This window comes from Pelodiscus sinensis, chromosome 6 (genome assembly GCF_052426305.1).
Source record: "Pelodiscus sinensis isolate ZL-2025 chromosome 6, ASM5242630v1, whole genome shotgun sequence".
NCBI lineage: Eukaryota > Metazoa > Chordata > Testudines > Trionychidae > Pelodiscus > Pelodiscus sinensis.
Window position 1 is genome coordinate 16,501,452 of NC_143057.1, and position 22,138 is coordinate 16,523,589.

A 22,138-nucleotide genomic window follows, 5' to 3' on the forward strand; every position below is an offset into this window, starting at 1 on the left:
TTCTGTTGTTCTCCCCGGCACATCTCCAACTGCCTCACGGCACACCAGTGTGCCACAGAACAGTTTAAGAAATACTCATCTACAGCCAAGCCTTCAGATACAACTCCATTTGCTTCAATCCCTCAGCTAGATACAAACACTGGATTTCTATCAAACATTACCCACCAGGGGAAATGAAAAAACATTGACAGAGCCAGGCATGTACCCAGAAGTCACCTTCTAAAGAACAGACCCACCAAAGAAAGCAACAGAATACTATTGGCCATTACCTAAAACCCCCAGCTAAAACCTCTCCAAGACATTATCAAGGATTTACAAGGAGTGGGCAATAATCTTTGCAGGAGAGCCACTTCATGAATCGTGAGTAGTGGTTGCAGGCTGGCTTTGCCCCTGGAAGGGGGCAGGGTCTCAGGTGGAAGAAGCAGTTCAATCTAGGCACCGCATGCCCCTGGCAGGGGAGACTTCATGCACTCCTCTATCCCCAGGTCAAATTGGGACCTAGGGGAGCATGTGAAGTCTCTTGGCCAAACCTCCCCCGCTAGAGGCATACAACACCTAGCAGGAAACCGCCAGCCATTTTGAACAGCTGGTGGCTCCCTCTAGGCACTGCATGCCCATGACAGGGGGAGGGTGCTGCCAGGTGCTTTGACTAGCAGATGACTTTGGGCACTGCCCTGCTCCCAGGTCTCAATTGCCCCAGTGGCAGGAGTGTGGCAAGGTGATCATGGTCCAGATCAAATGGCTTGGCAGACCGGATTCAGGCCATATCTTGCCTATCCCTGATCTACAACCTATCCTAGATAACCAGCCTTTGTTCTCACAGAGTTTGGAAAGCAAGCCAGTCCTTGCTTAGAGACAGTCCTGCAACCTGAAACACATACCACCAACAACATACCCCGCAACACAAATACTAAACCAGGAACCAATACCTGCAGTAAACCCTGTTTGCCAACTTAATCCACACACCTAGCCTACTGACACCATCATAGGACATAGCCACATCAGCCAGACCATCAAAGTCTAGTTCACCCTCACATCTACTAATGTGCCAGCGATGCCCCTTTGCCATGTACACTGGACAAAATGAACTGTTTCTACGCTACAGAATAAATCAACACACGTCAAACACCAAGAATGATCATGTAAAAAAACTATAGGAGAATGTTTTAACCTCCCAAAACACAGTTACAGACTTGAAAGTGGCCCTCCTCAATAGACACTACAAGCCTGGAGCACACAAAATCTACTGGCCTGCCCTCCCCCCCCCCCCCAATCCTTCTGTGAGGAGAATATGGGGGTGGCTTTCTCCTCAGTCAGGGGTCGTATCAGTGAGGATGGGGTTGGGTTTTTTTTTTTTTTTATTCTCACTTGTGGGCAGCCCCCCCGACTGATTTTTCTGTGGGTCAGCAACCTCCAACCCAAAAAAGGTTCCCCAGCTCTGCCATAGGGATGCTGGCTTCTACCCTGACCTTTGGCCTGCCAGGGCTTCCACAGAAGCTCATTAGCCCCACTTCGTACTGAATTACAGAGGCGCGTGTTTTCTTGTCCTTTATTTTAATGGGCTTTCCTACCTAACGTACTACACTCCCTGACGCCGCCTGCGCCCGAGGACACGTTGCCCTGGACGGCGCGGATGCTGCGGGCCCCTAGGAAAACGAGCGTGGGCCTAGCCCTGAAAGGCCGGCCGGAGCCCCAGGAAGCGGCAGGCTTTGGGGAAACGCTGGGCAGCCTGGGCCAGACGCCCTGGCCGGGGAGCCGCAGACACGCTCAGCTGAGCGACAGGAAAGGAGCCTCAGGCATCCCGCACCGGAAGCGGCTGTCGCGGAAATCACCCCACCCCTAGGCGCCGGAAGTCCAACTGCCCCGGCTCTGACGTTACCACGGGCCAGTAGGTTTGCTCCGTTGCGGTGGTGACGGGACTAGCCGCCGTGGCGCGCGGGCCGTGAACAATGTTCCGTCTGTGACTGCCAGGGGCTGGCATGTGACCGTTGGTGGGGGCGGAGCGCGGCTCCAACCGCCGCGAGCGAGGCCGGGCCCATGCCGGGCCGCAAGTCCTCCAAGGAGAAGAAGCGGCGCCGCTCTCGGTCCAGCGGCCTGGAGGGGGGCTCGGGCGCGGGCGGCACTGAGGGGAAGCGGCGAAGCACGGAATCTAGTCACAGCCTCTTGGAGGTAGCTGGCCAGGCGGGGGCGCTGCTGGAGCGGGTGCCTGGCGGCGGGGGGCAGAGCGGCGTGGAGCCGGGGTGGCCGGGGATGCTTGGCGGCGAGGGGCCTCGGCTAGGCCAGTCGGTTCCCGGAGCCCGAGGCCGGACTTACCCAGTGAGATAATTTTTCAAGGGGAGGGGGGTGAACTTCAGAAATTTCCCAGGAGCTCGTGTGTTGCCCCAGAAGGGGCGGGGCCTTTACATAGAAGCGGGCGGAAGGGCTCGTGCTTCCCTGGCAGTTCCCAGGCGATGCCTTGGGGGGGGGGGCTGTGCGCCCTTTCTCTTGCTTCTATGGAAAGGGCTCCCGCCTTGGGGGGAGGGGGAGAGGCAGAGATTCAGTGCAGGACCCTGCTGCACCTCTGCCTCTTAAATGTGGTAAGAGCTGGGTGGCTCTTCCAGCATTGAAAACGCACAGCTCTGCTGGGGCTCTTGTATATGTCAAAGGAGGAATGTGGCAATCCCTACGGACTAGTAGATGGAATTTCCATTGACTACTTGATTAGTAAATTATTCAACATTTAACATCCGTAATATGGACGCACTATCTCAGTGGTCCCCAATGTTTTGGGGCTGCCTGGGGGCAGGGCCATTCGCATGCCGCGCGTCCGGGGGCAGGGCCAAGCATGCACCACGTGCCCGGGGCCAGCACCAGCATGTGCTGTGACCCCAGGCAGGGACTGCCCGGGCGCCCAGGGCCGTCACCAGCATGTGCTGCGCACCCGGGGCCAGGGCTGCACCGGCATGTGCCGCGACCCCGGGGCAGGGGCCGCCCATGGCTGGCACCTGCCGCACGCCCGGGGGCGGGGCCAGCCCAGATTGCTCCGTGGGCGCACATAAATGGCCCGGCGAGCGCCATGGCGCCCGCAGGCACCGCGTTGGGGACCACTGCACTGTCTTGATTTAGAGCCCCAGGAGGCACCCAGGAGGAATAACTTTAGAATGGACCTGGTGAGGCGCTATTTTGACATAGCAGCAGTAGAGAGGCCACACACACCCTCTTATGAAAAAGCTTTTTGGGAAGAGGCCTTATTCCTTGTGGAATGAGGTTTATCAACATGGGAAAAAGTCCTCTGTTATTTCAGTTTTCTTTCAAAATAATGCAATTGCAGTATTTTTCTGGAATAATGGCGCAGTGTAGATGCCTGTTTGTATCCATCCTCCTGTCCTATACACATTCTTGTTATAACATTTACCCCACCCTTTCTTAAAAAATCTTAGCCCTCAGAATTATGAACACACACTGTTTTTCAGCAAGTCATTTGTCATTAGCAATCATCTAACAAAGGCTAATTGCAATTAACTATGCCAGACATACCCAAGGAACAAGTTTTATGTGCTGCCAGACATCTTTCCCCTTGTTTTCCGTTATTTCAGGGAATACACCAGCCCATTTATATAGCAAAGTTGGTAGAGTTTTGTTTTTGGTTTTTTTTCCCCAAAATATATTTTCAGATTATGTGGAGAAATAGGTCTTTGCTTTCTGGTATTTCAGAGTGCAAGGATAAGCAAAATAGTTCAAGAGGGATATTAATTTTTGGCCTATGAATTCGGAGAGCATTTGGTCTATGCTTTTGCTTTCACAGTTACAATATAAATCACTCAAAGGTTCAGAACTTTCCAATAATACAAGAATTTCATTTGCAATATTCTTTTAAACGTTTTAGAGTAAGAACTGCATTGCTGAAGCAGACACAGTTGTAAGATCTTTCCTCCTTTCTTGACTTCTTAAAGAGATAATGCCCATTAATTTTATTTTTTCAAGCCTTTTAATATCTTTTAATTTTAGGAAATAAAATGTACTGTGCCATCTGCAGAAAAAGAGGAATTAGATGAAGAGCACAGCGACATAGAAGAAGGCGGACTCGACCTCAGTGTGTCACTAAAGCCAGTTAGTTTCTACATTGCAGACAAAAAAGAAATGCTTCATCAGTGCTTCTGTGTCATAGGGGAAAAGAAACTGCAGAAAATGCTGCCTGATGTTTTGAAGGTATTGAAATATACTTAACTCTTTAGTACTTGAAGGGCAGAACTGTTTGCTTCAGGTCAGTCCAGTGAATTTCCAGATGTATGTATGTTACAGCAGCCTGCATACCTCTTGAGCAATAGATATATGAAATTTTAAATATACTAACTTTCCACTATGGTATAGTCCTCTTTAATTTTTTTTATCCCTATTCAGTCTTCACAAAGATGAGGTGTGAAACTTGTCATTTAAAGATCCTATGGCAACATTTTTAAGAATAGACATGTTAATCCCAATAAATGAGTCACATTCACTAGTTTTATTTTGTTCAGATAAATTCATCCTAGAATTCCAGGTGGATGTTGTATTCACTTCATGCAGAGCATGCGTATTGTACAACTGGCAGCCTGTGTTGAGCTACCCCTACCCCCCACACACACTCATTGCTCCATCCTGCAGTCAACCTGCTCTCTGGACCCTCCTGCTAAGGTATGCAGAGAGGAGAGGCGTACTGAAGTCTGGGTGTCTCCCTGCTCCTGTATGCATCTCTTCAGAGCAGGGATTGTGGGGAGAGGAGCATACCTAACAGAATTGCTGCTGTCTGAAATATGGATGATGAATGAGTGAGATTAGTGCCTGTCTTAAGAGGCATGCACTGTTTCTAGGATTTCTTCAGAAACCATCTTGTTCTCTCTCTTACACACACAAACACAACCCCCTGCACCATCAATCCCATCTATGCAGAGCATGGAGGGGGAGACTACAGAGCAGGACAGCTTTACCCTGTCTTAAAGAGACAGCACATGGCATTTCTCAGAAACTTACCCAGCAGCACTAGCACACACATAATCTGTCACACAGTCTCTGTGTTGCATACCCAGTCTGTGCCACACCCTGTCTCTGTGCATACACACACAGACACCCAGTCGCTGTCTCTCTTGCTCCTGCACGCGCGCACAGACACACACACACACAAGCATACACACACTCATGATATCTGCCTTACACACAATCTGTGTCACAAAGTCTCTGTCTCTCACACATACACACACTCTCTCTCTAGTCTCCAGCCCCATCCCTTTCAGGATCCTGGAGCCAGCCTTGAACAACTTATCCCCTGCAAAAATTACTGCCCACCCCTGCCCTAAAATGTTGCATAGTATTGCTATGCATGTTAAGAAGTCACTATACTTTGTTACGATACCATGCTTATCGCTGTGGTATATAGAGATGACAACATTTCATAGTTGTGTTGAAGAGTTTCTTCTTGTATAGACTTATTACAGTAGAGCTAATTAATAATGAGGCTTGATTTCTATATTTGTAAAGCTGTTTAAATGTTTTCTATGTAATTCAATATTAAAATTCTATGGTAAACAGTAATAGAGCATAATTTTGTCATACCAAAGTTGCTACAGTAAGACATGACTCTCTTTAATTTATTATTAGAACATTCTGTAGAATGAGTGACTGGTTTATGTTGTCTGCTTGAGGTCTGGCATCTAGGTCACAAGTGAACATTAACTTGGAATGTTCACACTGTAGGGAACATTTAGTTCCTTTTTAAACTAACGAAACAAGGAACATACAATTTGATAAGATTAGTAGTCTCTTCTGAAGAAAAAACTAAAATTGTTCAATTGGTTTCTAAAATTGAAGTGTTTGTTGTCATTTAGGGTTAGTGGCGAGGAGTCCTGTGGCACCTTATAGACTAACTGAAGTGTTGGAGCATAAGCTTTCATGGGCAAAGACCCACTTCGTCAGATGCATGTAGTGGAAATTTCCAGTGGCAGGTATAAATATGCAAGCCAGAGTCAGGCTGGAGATGACGCGGTGGATCCAATCAGAGAGGATAAGGCCCACTTCTAGTAGCTGATCTGGAGGTGTGAATTTCAGGAGAGGAGAAGCTGCTTTTGTAGTTAGCTAGCCATTCACAGTCTTTGTTTAATCCTGAGTTGATAGTGTCAAACTTGAAGATGAACTGTAGCTCAGCAGTTTCTCTTTGAAGTCTGATCCTGAAGTTTTTTTGCTGCAGGATGGCTACCTTTAGATCTGCAATTGTGTGTCCAGGAAGATTGAAGTGTTCCCCTACAGGTTTTTGTATGTTGCCATTCCTAATATCAGATTTGTGTCCATTGATTCTTTTACATAGGGACTGTCCAGTTTGGCCGATGTATATAGCAGTGGGGCATTGTTGGCACATGATGGCATATATTACGTTAGTAGATGTGCAGGAGAATGAACCAGTGACAGTATGGTTGATCTGGTTAGGTCCTGTGATGGTGTTGCTGGTGTATATATGTGGGCAGAGTTGGCACCGAGGTTTGTTGCATGGATTGGTTCCTGAGTTAGAGTTATTATGGTGCGGTATGTAGTTGCTGGTGAGAATATGCTTCAGGTTGTCTGTGGGCAAGGACTGGCCTGCCTCCCAAGGCCTGTGAAAGTGAGGAATCATTGTCCAGGATGATTTATAGATCACTAATGATGCGTTGGAGAGGTTTTAGCTGAGGACTCCTTGCCACTTTTGCAGATTCAGACTAACACGGGTTCCCCCTCTGATATTTAGGATTCCCCCTCTGATATTTCCTTTTAAAAAAACAGTATTCTGGAAATGTACATCTTGTAATGTGACCTACAAAGGTTAAAGGAATGGCTTTTAAGTCTGAGACATTGAGTAAAATGAATGTAATGCAGTTCAAAACAAAAGGATAGACACAAAAAAGTCATCCTTGCAGTGCTGTTTGATGCCACAAGGTTTTAAATATAGGGTTGCCAGATGGTTTAACAAAAAATAGCAAACAACCTCTCCCCTGCAACCCCCCCTCCAAAAAAAAATCTCCTGGAAAAAATTCTGTTGAGGAGAAAAAAAGGGGAGGGGGAGACCAAAGTTGTTGAGCAAAAAAAAAAAAGGTGCTGCACCTTTAAGTGGCCCTGCCAGACATGGCAGAGGAAAATTGTCCCCGCCAGGTTTCCGTCCAAGGGAAACAGGAAATGTTGGACATTTCATATGTATGGTATTTTCTGGGTTTTTTTTAACCAGATGGGGGACCCAAATAACTGGGCGAAAACCGGACATCTGGCAACCCCATTGAAATATAGTAATGAATTATAGGTAAGGCTGTGCTGTGCCTGGCAGTTTTAATAATCTGTGATTTAGAATAATCTTTATTATTTTCAAGGGACTTTATCCTTGCCAGGAAATATAGTAGCTAATCTTTTCTACAAAAGCTAGAAATTCCATGCACTTTGCTAATATAGGCTTAATTCTTCATATAGCTATCCATTAAGAGTGTTAAGTATATGTTACATATGTTCTCTTCTCTTAAAATCACTTTTCAGATCCTTGCCATCCTGTTTGTCTTACATGCCTTGATGCCCCTGCATGGGTCACTGGCAACAGGAATTGAATCCAGAACCTATGGTTCCAAAAGTATAAGACTTTACTGCCTGAGCTAGAAGGTGCAGCTCTATTGGCTTAAAGTCTTTGCAAATTTAAGCTGCTTTGTTATTCAGCTGCAAGTTGGGGACAAAACAAGGTACATGTTACCAGCTTCTGCTCCATAGTACTAGCTTGCATTTTGTTGAGATGTCACAACCATCCCAGAATCTACAGGAAGATTAGTTAATGGACACTTTAATATTGTATCATTTTTTCAGAAATTGTATCTTTAAATTTTGTCAGTTTTTATTTTTTATTGTTAACTACTAACTTTGAAAATCTCTCCCAATATCTATCTACTGTGCAAATTGACTTATCGCTCCTTTGTAGTTATCTGATGTCTGTGATATCTCTGCAAGGTGTATCCTAGCAAAAAAGGAGCTGAACTTTACAAGACCTGAAATCTAGGTGATGTATCCCTCCTAGTTTTGTTAATGAAAACATGCAGCAGGTAGAGCTGAAATGGCTGGAATGTTCATGTTACATTTGTAGTTGGGATCAGAGAGGATAGAGATCATCAGGTCTTCAGCAAGAATTCAGAAGACTTCTGCAGTGGGATGAAAAGAGAGTATTATTTTTTCAGATTTTATTAATCTGCAACTCCCAAAATGATTTCAGATTCTTTCTTTTACTTTAAAGAAAACAATTGTTTAATTTTTGTATGAAAGTAGGGTTTGTAGTTGCTTGCATATATTCCTCTCCTTGGGTATGTGGATTAAGAATGCACGTTTTTTTGTTTTAATGCTTTACTCTTCTAGAATTGTTCCATGGAAGAAATCAAAAGGCTTTGCCTGGATCAGTTAGAACTTCTATCCGAGAAAAAACTTCTGAAAATCCTTGAAGGTAAGAACTAACTTTTCATTTTTTATTCTGGTTAGTTCTACAGATTTAGATCTTTAATTATACAACAGTGCCCAGTTAATGGATCAACCTTAAAGATAGATTTTTTTTTCTGCATATCAAATCATCCTCAGAAATCTCTTAAAATGAATTGCCTGAAAGGGAATAAATTTCTAGTGCTCTGAAATATTAATTATCTGGTTAAATATATATATATTTACTAAACTCTATGTAATAAGATGATAGAGAGCTCTTCAGTTAATTCCAGTTGATGGATAACCACATTTTTCTAAGGTCATCTGGTGTGATATATCTAGGTTTGTTCAAAAAAAAAATTTTCTATCTATTATTGACAGAATAGACTTTCATGAAAAGTGTATTCTGTGTGAGACTTTGCTTCTTGCCAAATAACTCCTAAAAGTATAAAGTTTTGACATTTTCAAATTGGCTTATTTCCTTTTTTGTTAATTTGACATTGAACTGCTGCTCTCTGAATCCCTGTGGTTGTCCTCTATCAACACAGTTTAAAGTTGAACTTATCCAACGCAATAGAGTTAATTTTGATTTTTCTGAATGGAAGTTTTTCAGTGTTCAGCCTAAAGTTTTCAGTTATCAGACTTTCAACAAGAACTATAAATTTTCCATTGAAATCTTCTAAGAAAAACAGATTTTTCATTTTCATCTAAATTTTCTGCAAGGAAACAATTAGTTTTTCTGACAAGCTCTAAGTTGTTTGCTCAAGCAAAATTCGTGGTGGTTGTTAGGGATTCAAGAGGTTAACCGATTACCCACTAAGCAGTAGGCCTATCAGTCTGCTTACCCAATAACTGGTTATCTGGCTGGGCCAGAGCTGGCCACAGTAGACCCAGCCAGAGCTGCACTATGGCGGGATAGTTAACTAGTTAAACAATATTATTTTAATCATTTAACTGATTAACCCCCTGCCTAGGGATTTTTACATCCCTAGTTGTATGAAGTCATTGGGCTAGAATGAGAATCTTCTCACTACCCTTTGCTATGGACTGAATGTAGTTGTGTTGACCCAGGGCGAGAGCAGGAAGAGAATCCTTGGATCTTCACTTGCTACAGAAGAATTTAATTGGCTTTTATATGAGTAGCCCAATACATCCCCTGCTGTGCCAGCTGAGCTGTGCTGGAGTTCCACCTAGTCCTCCACCCAATGCATGAAGGTTTATTGTAATCCTGTATAGGCTTTCTGTCTCTTGCTGTGAGGCATGCTTATGTGGCCTGTACTGGGGAGTAATGGGGTGTCATAATTTTCTTGTTCAAGCACTTGGGACAAGCTACAGTTTAGTGTGTTGTAATTGAGTTTTATGTGGCTGTGCTGTGTAACAGTCCCCAGAGTTACACAGAATAGTTTCTATGTAGCTGCATTCATACCCATGAGCTGGAATAGTGTCTGCAGCCTCTTTTGCACTCCTTTTTGGGGACTCTCAGCTATTACATCCGTGTAGTCACAGATGGTACCACTGTGTCTGACCTAGGTATTTTCCTTGGTCTGTGTGCTAAATTCCTTCAACATTGGCTTGTTTATTGCTAACTTTTTTGTGCCAATGTTGAACTCCCCTTTGGATGCAGGTGATGCCAAGGTCCTCTGAATGAGTGTTCCACCTATAGCCCTTCTTAGGAAGCCCACAGAGAACCTTATGTAATGCAGAGAGTTTTGAAATGATTATTTGCTTTTCATTGCCCTTACTCTTAATACAGAAAAAAATCTGGAATTTCCCTTAACTAACTGAATTTTCATTTAAGTTAATGGATAATCAAAAGATTGTTCAAATTAGACTGAGTTTGTGGGCAGCAGCTGTTTCAGAAATTGTTCTTTTGGGTAAATTTTAATTTTTTGAGTGATTGCTCATGTGCATTCCAGTAGGCGTGTGCATGTCACATGCACAATCAGCAGCAGACTTTTTTCCCCCGGAGGTATCTGTCAGGCCAACTGAGGAGCCCCCTAGCATGGCGCCTGCATGGCATGGTATATATTGGCCCACAATTCCTTCTTACCTCCATTGGTCATTGGAGTGCTTGGTCTTTTTTTCTGTAAGAAAACCCTAGCTGGTTTTTTTTTTTTTTTTTCCCTCTTACCTGTTCTTCATTTATAATTAATTAGTTAGGGGGGGTTGTTAGTTAATAGTTACTTTTTTGTTTCTTGCTCCAGTTGTCCCTGGGGGTATGCAGTGGGAGTTTAAGAACTGTCGCTTGTGGCAAGTCTATGCTTGGAGGGGATCCACGTATGCTTGCCTCAAGTGTTTAGGTGAAGGGCACTTTCAGATAAGTGCAGTATCTGCAGGAGTTTCAATCCTTGAACTAAGAGAGAGTGAGATTAGTGTAAGTTGTTTTAAGCATCAGCTGCCCTATGTTTTCCCCAGAGTCTGCATGGGCAGGACTACTCCTGTAGATGTGACAGAAATAGTGGTCGCTGGCAGCCTTCCTATTTGTCTTCCAACCAGGGCCACTCCAAACTGCTTCTTAGCCCTAAGACCAACTTTGGAGGGTGCACACAAGAACAGAGCACCAGTGCAGTTCCCGGATCTCCCTCACTCTCCCCCTTCCAATTTAGCAATTGTCTATCCCACGTCTACTATTCTGGGCCAGTATTACCTCAGACCATTAGATCCTCAGCATGGTAGAGGTGTGGGATATACCATCCAGTTCTCTGCCCTCTTTCCCCCACCCCCAGCCTTCTCCTAAGCAACTCAGTCAGGTGGTTCAGTCCCTCCTGGCATTAGAGGTGATAGAACAGGTTCTTCAGGAATTCAGGGGGAGGGGTTTCTATTCCCAGTATTTCCTTATCCCCAAGGCCAAGCGCAGGCTCAGGCCCATTATGAATCTTTGAAATCCGAACTTGATCATCAAAACGTTCAAGTGCTGTATGATTTTCCTGGCCTCTATTACCCCTTTCCTAGATTCAGCAAATCATTACACTGTGGGCCAGCAATCACTCAAAGAAAAATAAGTTACTTACTTTATGTAACTGTTCTTCAAGATGTGTTGCTCATGTCCATTCCAAATCCCACCAACTTCCCCTCTGTCAGAAAGACAGGAAAAAGAACTGAGGGGATGGAGGGCTGACTGAGTTTATACCATGCCGTGCATGCACTACTCTAGGGGACTCCACTGCCGACTTGAAAGATACCACTAGTGGAAAAAAGCCTTCCAAATGGGCATAAACAGCACATTTCATAGAACAACAGTTACAAAAGGTAAGTAACTTGTTTTCTTAGAACATCTTCTTCGATTGGAAAAATGACACGGTTGACTTTGGAGTTATTTGCAAAAATTAATTTTGTCCAAGCAAGTAGGAAGGCACCACTTTGCTATATTCTTATAAGCTGAAATTTTATGTGTCAAGGTGAGAATGATGCTGATTCTGATACTGATGAAGAGGCAGACCGTGGTGGAGATAAGACCGGAGTTGAATCAGTCAGTCAGTGAGTATTAAAAAAACACTTTATTAAAAGCTACTTAAAAAACTAAAAAATCAACAATTTGAAAGCCGTTTTGCTTTCCTATACTTATGTCATGAGTTCACAGAAGCACAAAGGAGCCCAATACCCCCTTAGGTCTTTACTCTAATGGCTAAATTGGTTGACGCCAGTATGAGTGGTATTGTTAGGGTGCAATTTTGCAAACCTATACTAACACTTTTAATACTGAAGACAAAGTTGTATTGTAAATGTCTGGAAGACACCCCTTCACAGTTGTTAGCCTCTTCATTTTCTATTAAATAATTTCCTTTATACCTACCACAAATCAGTTGTATCAAAACTAAGCCATTGTGATATTCTGTTAATAAAAAGAAAGTTTAAGTTGATACTAAAATGATATACACCCTTCTGGATGATGAGCATCCAGAAGGTTCTATTTAATTGCCAGTTAAATGAGAAATTAACTATGTAGAGATCTTGCAAGGGAATTGCATTTGCCTTTAAGCCCTGATTCTGCAAACTCAACCACACAGATGGCTTCTTGAGCCCATGCAGTCCTAGTGAAGTCCTTGTGACACTGCCCAGACATCGAAGTCTGGCTGCACTGATCTGATTGCAGAATCAGGACTAAAGAGAATAGATTAAAATAGAAACAACTTTGATCATTTTTGCCAAAGTTGTATGAGATCCTTATCAGACTACATGTTTGTTTTAAGAGCTTAAGTTTGTGTGTGTGTGTGTATTTGTGATTTGTGTTTTTAAGGTGCCATTATAAAAAATTCTGATTTAGAGGAATATTTTCATCTATACATGTGTTGCAATTGATATTAATACTTATATTTTCCAGGCTTTATTTTTGTACACATACCACTTTTATCTTACACGAATCTTGAAGCCCTTTATAAACTATGACCCTGATCCTATGCTGAGTGCCTACTATTTTTGTGGGAGTCAGTGACCTAAATGCTTTGTAACATCATGTTCTAGACATGTAAAGGAGTCTCATCATCTCTTCATCCACTACTGGAAATATAGCTATTTCATGGGTTTTGGAGGTAACAGTTAGTTAAATGTTCACTAGAGTGAGGAGAGGACCCTATTGGCCAAAGATACTGAGGGATTGTCCTACATTTATATAAAGTGCTATGAAATTTTTAATGGTAGAGGGGAGAGGAAACCCCTGTTTTTAAGTTTGAGCCAATGACCCTAAATAATTGAGTTCTGTACATTTCACCATTAGGAGGATAAGGGCTGAATTAGTTCAGTCAAGATACTGGATTGTAGTTCTATAGCATATAGATGTTTCAAAACTAGTGTTTCAAATCAGGTAGTCATGACTTCCAGCCAAAATCAGCTGACTAAAAATGTCTATATGCAAATAAAATAATTAATGACTTTAAGGGGGAAAAAACTTAGATAAATTTGTTCTGTTCAGTGAATAAAACAGTAAAAATTTGAAGGGAAAAATGTTTATCGCTTTTAACTTGTATATGTATAAAGGGAATGCAAATCTATTTACCTGTTGAACATAGGAAGCTTTTTACACAGCGGGTAGTGATCAATGGTTCGATGTCAGGATGGTGGTCGGTTTCTAGCGGAGTGCCCCAAGGTTTGGTTCTGGGACCGATTTTGTTCAACCTCTTTATTAATGACCTGGGTGAGGGGATGTATTGCACCCTCAGTAAGTTTGCAGATGACACTAAGCTAGGGGGAGAGGTAGACGTGCTGGAAGGCAGGGATAGAGTCCAGCGTGACTTAGACAAGTTGGAAGATTGGGCCACAAGAAATCTGATGAGGTTCAACAAGGACAAGTGTAGAGTCCTGCACTTGGGACAGAAGAATCCCAAGCATTGTTACAGGCTAGGACCGACTGGCTAAGAAACAGTTCTGTAGAAAAGGACCTGGGGATTACAATGGATGAGAGGCTGGACATGAGTCAACGGTGTGCCCTTGTAGCCATGAAGGCTAATGGCATACTCGGTTGCATTAAGAGGAGCATTGCCAGTCGATCCAGAGATGTGATTATTCCTCTTTACTCGGCTCTGGTGAGGCCACATCTGGAGTATTGTGTCCAGTTCTGGGCCCCCAATTACAGGAAGGATGTGGATGCGTTGGAGAGGGTCCAGCGGAGGGCAACCAAAATTATTAGGGGGCTGGAGCATATGACCTATGAGGAGAGGCTGAGGGAGTTGGGTCTGTTTAGTCTGCAGAAGAGAAGAGTCGGGGGATTTGATAGCAGCCTTCAACTTCCTGAAGGGAAGTTCCAAAGAGGCTGGAGAAAGTCTGTTCACAGTAATGATGGATGGCAGAACAAGGAACAATAGTCTTAAATTGCAGTGGGAGAGGTCCAGGTTGGATATTAGGGGAAAACTATTTCACTAGGAGAGTGGTGAAGCACTGGAATGGGTTATCTAGGGAAGTAGTGGAGTCTCCACCCTTAGAGTTGTTTAAGTCCCGGCTTGACAAAGCCCTGGCTGGGTTGATTTAATTGGGATTGGTCCTGCCTTCGGCAGAGGGCTGGACTTGATGGCCTTCTAAGGTCTCTTCCAGCTCTATGATTCTATGATTCTCAGGGGGAATACTATTAACCTCAGCAGAATCTAAACTTTCGATTTAAATGAGGGATTCTTCGGCTCTTATGGTAGGGAAGATAATCTTTCAGGCATGAGCTAAAGATAAACTACAGTGCAGTCTTCCAAAGACTGAAGACTCTGGCCGGTTTTCATTTTACTGTAGTTTCACAAAACTATGAGACAGAGCAAGAATATTTGAGCAGAGTCTTGTCAGTTTTCACTGTGGCTACCAGAATCAGTGAAACTAACAAGAATCTTGTTAGCTTTGTCAGCTGCAGAATTGAAACTGAATAGCAGCAGCAGTACTGAAGTAAGTTTCTGAGAAAGGGGGTCAAAAACAGAATCTGGGCATGCAGTGTCGAGAGGTAGATATCTTTGGCTTCTGTAAAGGTAGAAGGTCAAGGGAGGTATAGAATAATGAAGAAACCCACACTTCTTGCAGCAGCTAGTATACCCAGGAATGCATAGGGTAAGAAAGGGGAAACAGACAGGGATTCCTTTTCTCCCTTCTATTAAGTAAAAAGAATTCTGGGGAGTTTGAAAACTCAGAACTACATTAAAAACCACAGGTTTCTGCAAAGAATGAAGTCCTTGAATGAAGTGCAGGCAGGAGATATGGTCACAATATATTTCACCTAAGTAGGATTAATTTTTGGTCCAGTAGGCGTTTATATAATTTTTTTCAAGCCATGTATAAATGTCTATACATTGAAGTTGGAAGCCATTAAAAGCTTTTAGAAAACAGTCTTTCAGTCACAACTGCACCATACTAGGAACTAGACCACTTGAATATGGCACTCTTTCAGAAATAACAGAAATGCTGATGTTAAAGTAAATATATATTGTTTATAATTATTGGAAAATTTTTGAAGTTGTGTAAGATCAAAAACAGTTCAAATAGGGGAATTTATCTTTGTTTTTGAAAGACAGTCTTTTCAGAAAAAGACTCACCAAATGATTTGCCAGATAATTTAGTACAGCTTTTTCATGTAAGCTGTTATAATTCAGGAATATAGAAAATATATTAATGACATGACAATAAGTTCTTTAAAAAAAGTCTTATTTGTCTCTTCTGGCTTCGTAGACATATAGATGTGAAAAACATGTCTCTGTGTGCAATAAGATTTTATTCATACTTTGAATTACCATTGATCAGTTAGATTGCCTCTTCAGTCCTGCTGATTTTTTTTCAACATTTTTGTTAACTTCTAAAATTTCTGTGGATAGCTGGGTTTTACTGAAGGTATAATTTTTATCATATGTCAAAGGATATCAAAATACTAGTAATTAGATGTGAGAAAATAAAAAGAAAGCTGCCTGGCAGATGAGGAGAGGAACGGAGGTGAAGAGAATCTTAGGTTCTAATTTCTATGTAGCCATTAACTATGTAGCCATTAATTTTCAGCAAGCGTAATAGTGCCTCAAATCCAACACCTAGCAAGTTGGATGTAAATCAGAAGTGGTCTAAAAGCATGATTTCATGACCATTGGAAGACTATTTTGCTCATTCTATATGTTTGCCTTAAAAATACGAAAGCTCTTGCTTCTGTCTCCAAGCCTGTCTAAAAGCTACATCCCTTTTCTTGAAAAAGGGATGTAAATTGGACACTTCGAAATTGCGAATGAAGCCGGGATTTAAATTTCCTGTGCTTCATTTGCATAATGGTGGCCGTGGTTTTTTTCCAAAAAGGGGCTTTTCAAAAGAAAAACGACTGTTTAGATGGGGATCATTTGAAAATAAAACCCTTTTGTGAAAAATCTTTTACTTATTTTTTTGAGAAGTACAGGATCTTTTGTAAAAGGGTTTTATTTTTGAACGATCCCCATCTAAACAGCCGTTTTTCTTTTGAAAAGCCCCTTTTCGGAGGGAAAAAACGCAGCTGCCATTATACAAATGAAGCATGGGAAATTTAAATCTCAGCTTCATTTGCAATTTTGAAGTGTCTAATTTACATCCCTTTTTCGAGAAGAAGGATGTAGTTTAGAGACAGCCCAAAAGTCTTACTCCAGTTTTGTCTACGTTTCAATCTCGCTGTCCACAAGTATACAGTGAGAGAGATTCAAGTTGCAAAGTTTAGTTCTGGACTTCTTCCAAGTCCATTCCAAATTTGAATCTGTCATTATAGTTTATCATTGGTTCTAGTTTAATAAGATCTTTGTCTTATTAATAGATGAATATAAATCCTGCCCCTACCCATGAAATGAAATAGTGACTCTTTCATCCAGATCAAAATGTAAAAGATTAATAAAAACTCTAGTAGACTCCATTAATATGTAGAAAGCTCTTTACAAATGTAAGATATTGTTATCCTATCATCTACCTTTTTCAGGTTGGAAATCATGTAGAAATCTTGCAGTCAGTATAAGTTGTGCAAACTGAAGGATTACAGGATCAGAGCCAATGTTTGCTAGGATTGCAAATTGGTACCCTAATACATGGGTTTTTCTTTGAGAGATGTCCATGTGGATGTTCCGCTCTAGGTGTTAGTGCACCCCTGGACCTTTGAGAGATTTTTAGAACAGTGTCCTTGAAGCCTGTGCGGGCATGGTGCGTGACTCTCATGCCTTAGTGTTGACATTGTATGTGCGTGGCCTCCTCCCCCCCCCCCCCCCAGTTCCTTCTCTACCATCCTTGGCCTGAGACAGAGCTCTATAATGTTCCTCAAATTGAAAACTTGTTCTTCGTTACCTATGTCATGATCATGAGGGTTAGCCAGCAGGCTGGGGACTAAGGGGTTAACTATACCTAACCCAGGTAGAGTTGGCCAGTAGGAATGTAGGTAGGAATTTCAAAATGGGACAAAGGAATTTTTGGTTTTTCCCTCCTTTGTCTCTGGGGCAGTTTCGCTCCAGCTACTGAGGGGGACAGACAGAATGTCTCTCTCTAAGAATAGACTCAGCACCACTGCAGATGCACTGAGCAGCTCTTTCCCCCAGTAACACAAACGGGAATCATCACCCATACAGAAGTCATCACCCAATCTTCAAGGTTGCGGGTTACCCCAGAATCAATCTATTGCAACTTCATACAACAAAAAGTGCCTGAACTTCTGTTACAAAGCAGGACTGGGCAAACATTCTAGGGGAGATGTGTTCCTGATATGAGGGGAATGTGCTCTTCTTTTTGCCTTCCCACCAATAACCAGGGATGTTAAAATGCATTTCATGAAGTAATCCTGTAATTGCTGAAAAATTCAGTGGTTACAGGTGGGGAGCAGGTGCTCCCCAGAGCTGGTGCAAGCTGGGAGCTGGCTTTTAAGCCATCTCCTTGCACGTACCAGCTCCCGCCTTCCTCTCCCCCGCCCTCCCGGCATGTTAAGCCAGACTCATCTGTTAAGGTTACACTTTCACATCCATACCAATAACATTACTCAACAGAGTGATACAGGAAATTGAATGTACAAAGTTACTGTAATACTTATAGTTCCATCCTGGCACAGTTAACTATGGAACCCCTTCCCCACCAGGATGTCTTACTTTCCTCCAGTCACTCTACCACTAACACCTATCAGCCTGCAACACAGACACAGCACCCTAACCTTCACATGTTGCCCCTCAAAGTGTGGTACCTCTATGGTTCTCAGGAGTAAGAGTGCTTGGGAACTGGTCCAAAGATGCAAAAACCTACTTCCACAAATGGACACTCTTCTCCCACTGCTGCTGCAGCAAATACATCCCTCCTATCTCAGCACCTCTTACTGGACTATCTTCTCTACCTTAGGAAATCTGGTCTCTCCCTCAGCTCCATTAAGGTACACCTGGCAGTCATCACAATGTTTCATCTTAAAATAGATGACAGTTCCATATTTGCACACCTGGTGACAAAGATTCCTTAAGGGTCTCCATGCCATCTATCCAGACATTAAACCACGTACTGAACTATAGGACCTCTACATGGTCTTCCACTCTGTAACACGTCAACCATTCAAACCAGTGGCAACCTGTTTCTTCCTACACTTATCTATGAAGACAGCATTCTTAGTAGCCATCATAACTAGGAGAAATTGCAGCATTCATGGCAGAACTACCATATACCATATTCTTTAAGGATAACATTTCCCTCTGGGCACATCTAAAGTTCCTACCAAAAGTTCATTCTTCCTTCCATAATAATCAAACTGTTCACTTTTACACTTTCTTCCCTAAGCCACATGCCAACACTTTTGAACCATTGTGCACACTTTTGACCTACACAAAGCATTATCCTTTTATCTCAACAGGACAAAGCCCTTCAGATTCTCACCCAAACTTTTCATATCCATAGCAGACCACAAATAAAGGCAAAACTTTCTTCTCAGAGACTCTCATACTATATATCCAACTGTATCCTATTATGATATCAATGGAACAAAATGAACACTCCTACTTCTCTTCAAGCACACTCCGCCAGAGTGGTTTCTACTTCTATAGCCTATCTATGGAAGGTTCCAATTGCAGACATTTGTAGAGCTGCCACATAGGCCTCTGAACATACCTTCATAATACACTATTAGTTCTCCCGAGACCTGCTGTTTGACATTGCTGTGGTGAAAGAATGCTGACTTTAGTTTTCTGCCCAATCTGAAGTCCCTAATCTCCTTAATAAATGCTGCTTTACAGTCACCTACAGTGGACCACCCATAGGGACATCTCTCTTTCGAAGAGAAAGTTACTCACCTGTGCAGTAACTGATGTCCTTCAAGATGAGTGTCTCTGTGGATGCTCACTACCCACTTGCCTCCCCACTATTAAAGAGTCTTTGGTGTGGTCTTGGTTATAGAGAAGGAACTGAGGAGAGGGGGGGCATACACACGAGATGTCAAGGCATGGAAGCCAGACTCACTGACACCCACAGTGGAGCACCCTTAGGGACACTCCTCTTGAAGAATGAGTAACGTCCTTATTTCACAAAACTAATTTAGTGGCCTCAGAATGTGACCACCAACTCTTGCTAGTGTCCACTTTGATAATCAGTAGCCTCCCCAGGAATTGAAATTAGGGGCAGTGTTCGAATTTACAGTGGGGAGTGTCCGAGCCGATGAGGGGTGAGACCGTGAGGGTGAAGGTGGTCTGTATGGCGCCATAGTTCACAAAACGGGGGGGGGGGGGGGGGAGTTGGGGAAATCCAGGGGGGTATATACCCTCATAGAGGGGATGTAGGGAAATCCCTGCTGATAATTAATCCTATTTAGGAAAATGAAAGCACACACACATACATGCCCAAATCTTTGTAATTTATTTGTGTGTGTGTGTGTGTTTTGGTAGACTTGATAATAAAAAAGTAATGTACAAGTCTCTATTATTTACTGGACCTAAACACAATAGAAACATAAATAAGGTGCTTTGCATTTTTTTCTTTTGGGGTAAAAGGATATCTTTACAACAATTTTATCCAGACTTTGCTCCTATTCTTGAGCTCAGAGCATGAACCCTCGCTCTTTTGGGAGTTTCCAAGCTTTGCAACAGCCATTGAGTTGCTGGGGTAGTTACAGCAACTGTACATAGTGAGTCTGATCCCAGGCGAGGGAAACACTGATCTCTGCCTTCCATAGCCTTTCAGTGACAGCCCACACTGAGACTGGTAAATTGGGAGTTCACTGGCTACCTGCAGAGTCCCAAGTTCCCTAGCCCTGGCCAGGAGGGAGAGGGTAAATTTCCCAGGGGCACACCTAGGTGACTGAATGCTCTAGCTGCTGTACACAGCAGCACCTTGTGTTTCCGGAGTTGCTGCCCAGAGCTCTGAGGAAGCTGCATAGTACAAGGTGCTGATCCATGCTGGCAGCTCCAACACAAGCATTAGGGTGGTGCATTTTGCTGCCTTGGTAACAGTTACTCAAGAGCAACATGTGGACACTGCAGGGAGAATCTTGCTATTTTGTCCTCCCAATCTCTGCCCATGCTTTGGAGGTCACCAAAAAAAAATAAAAAATCTGTTAGTGGCAGCATTTGACACACACTACCCTATTAGGTTTGTTCCATAGCTTCAGAGCTGTGTAAATTTTTTTTTTTAATGTGCAGTTTTAAAATCTTTGGTATACTATTACAACTTTGCTTGCTTCTGTGCTACAGTACAATACCATTAAACCAAAGGAATTGAGACATTTCAAGTGTTTGCAAAATGATGGTATAGTTAATTGAGGGAGCCAATCAACCAGTATTCATCTACAAGGCTGACTAACTGCTTTTTCCCTGTACTCTGAGGTTGGAAAGTGAATTCTTCAGCTGCTTGTCACTCCTCCTCCCCACACTTTACTTTCCTATTTCTTTCAGTTGAATTTAATATTGTAATACGTTGTGGGGGATTGTAAGATTTTTTTTTTTCTTTCCTGGGCATCATGGACGGGGGGGCACAGCGGCTGCAGAGGACACAGGTGTTTCCACAACATCTTTTAGAAGCCTGGAGGCCTTCCAAACAATGATGTTCTGGAAATGTGTTCTCTGAGGGTATGTCTACACAGCACCGTTATTTTGGAATAACTGACACTTCCCTTAATAACAGTGCAGATCTACACTTCAAGCCTTTATTTTGAAATAATGTTGAGCTGGAGGACTTCTCACTCCGATTCATGGTAACCCTAATTTCACAAGTAGTAAAGGAAATTGAAGGAAGCTATTCCTTGTTGTGTGTCACTACGTATGTTGGTAGATGGGGGCAAATATACTGAATACCTCTAACTAGTAATCACATATATTGGATATAGGTAATGCAGTCTAGTTATCTGATGTGAGAACTGAAGTGTGAGGTTTTTTCATTGAGGTGTGGAAATTCTGTAGTTGCTTATACGTCTTTGGTCACCTTATTCTCCTGGATGCAGTTTTCCTTTGGTTTTGTTTAGGAAGCTTAACAGTTTGAAGGTTTATTTTGTTTTAATATGTTTTGCTTCCAGATAGAGGACTTCACCCCGATGTACAGTCCTCACCGGGTGTTTACCTTCCTTCCCACTTTAGGATAGTATGGTGAACTATATCACTTGCGGCGAGGAGTCCTGTGGCAGCTTATAGACTAACAGATTTATTGGAGCATAAGCTTTCCTGGGCAAAGACCCACTTCATCAGATGCATCTGATGAAGTGGGTCTTTGCCCAGGAAAGCTTATGCTCCAATAAATCTGTTAGTCTGTAAGCTGCCACAGGACTCCTTATCGCTTTTGCAGATTCAGACTAACACGGCTACCCATCTGGTACTATATCACTTGGGACACTGGTACTGTTAGTCACATCAGACATGAACAACACTGTTAATACCAGGTATTTGTTCACTGGTATTCTATTTAGGTTCTTATACTTTACCCATAATCATGACATCAGAGTACCTTCCTCCGATACATTAAGCAGTGTGCCTTGCAGAAGCGCCACTTGCTGCTGCAGCCCAGCACGTGGGTGGGAGGGAGGCAGTTTGGGGGCTGGACTTGGGTCTCACTGGAGCGGTAGTGGTTAGAAAGGAAACTTTTAACAGGCTTTACCAGGCCATCACCCTTATGCCCGCAGCCAGGAGTGTCAATATGAGTCCAACTCCCAGACTTCTGCTCTTCCTCTCCCCCCTCCCCCTGCAAACTGCAAGGGCAAGCCTGTGCAGATGGAAGGGCATTTACATGCTGTCTGGTGAAGCGAGCCCAAACACTGCCCCAGGTGAGAGCACACGGGAGCAAGAGGCAGGGACCATCAACAAGTGGCTCCAGTGCAGATGCCATCAAA

The 22,138-nt window shown here is 43.0% G+C and overlaps 1 protein-coding gene across 1 annotated transcript in view; it reads left to right on the forward strand.

Annotated features, from left to right (window-relative positions):
• The first annotated feature begins 1,553 nt into the window (after positions 1-1,553).
• The window catches only part of CAAP1 (caspase activity and apoptosis inhibitor 1), a 38,065-nt gene continuing 17,480 nt past the window's right edge, over positions 1,554-22,138 (forward strand). The window contains exons 1-4 of the mRNA XM_075931466.2: positions 1,554-2,169; positions 3,988-4,188; positions 8,362-8,446; positions 11,817-11,895. Of these exons, the coding sequence (XP_075787581.2) occupies positions 2,038-2,169; positions 3,988-4,188; positions 8,362-8,446; positions 11,817-11,895 (497 nt within the window). The 5' untranslated portion in view covers positions 1,554-2,037. The remainder of the gene's footprint in view (positions 2,170-3,987; positions 4,189-8,361; positions 8,447-11,816; positions 11,896-22,138) is intronic.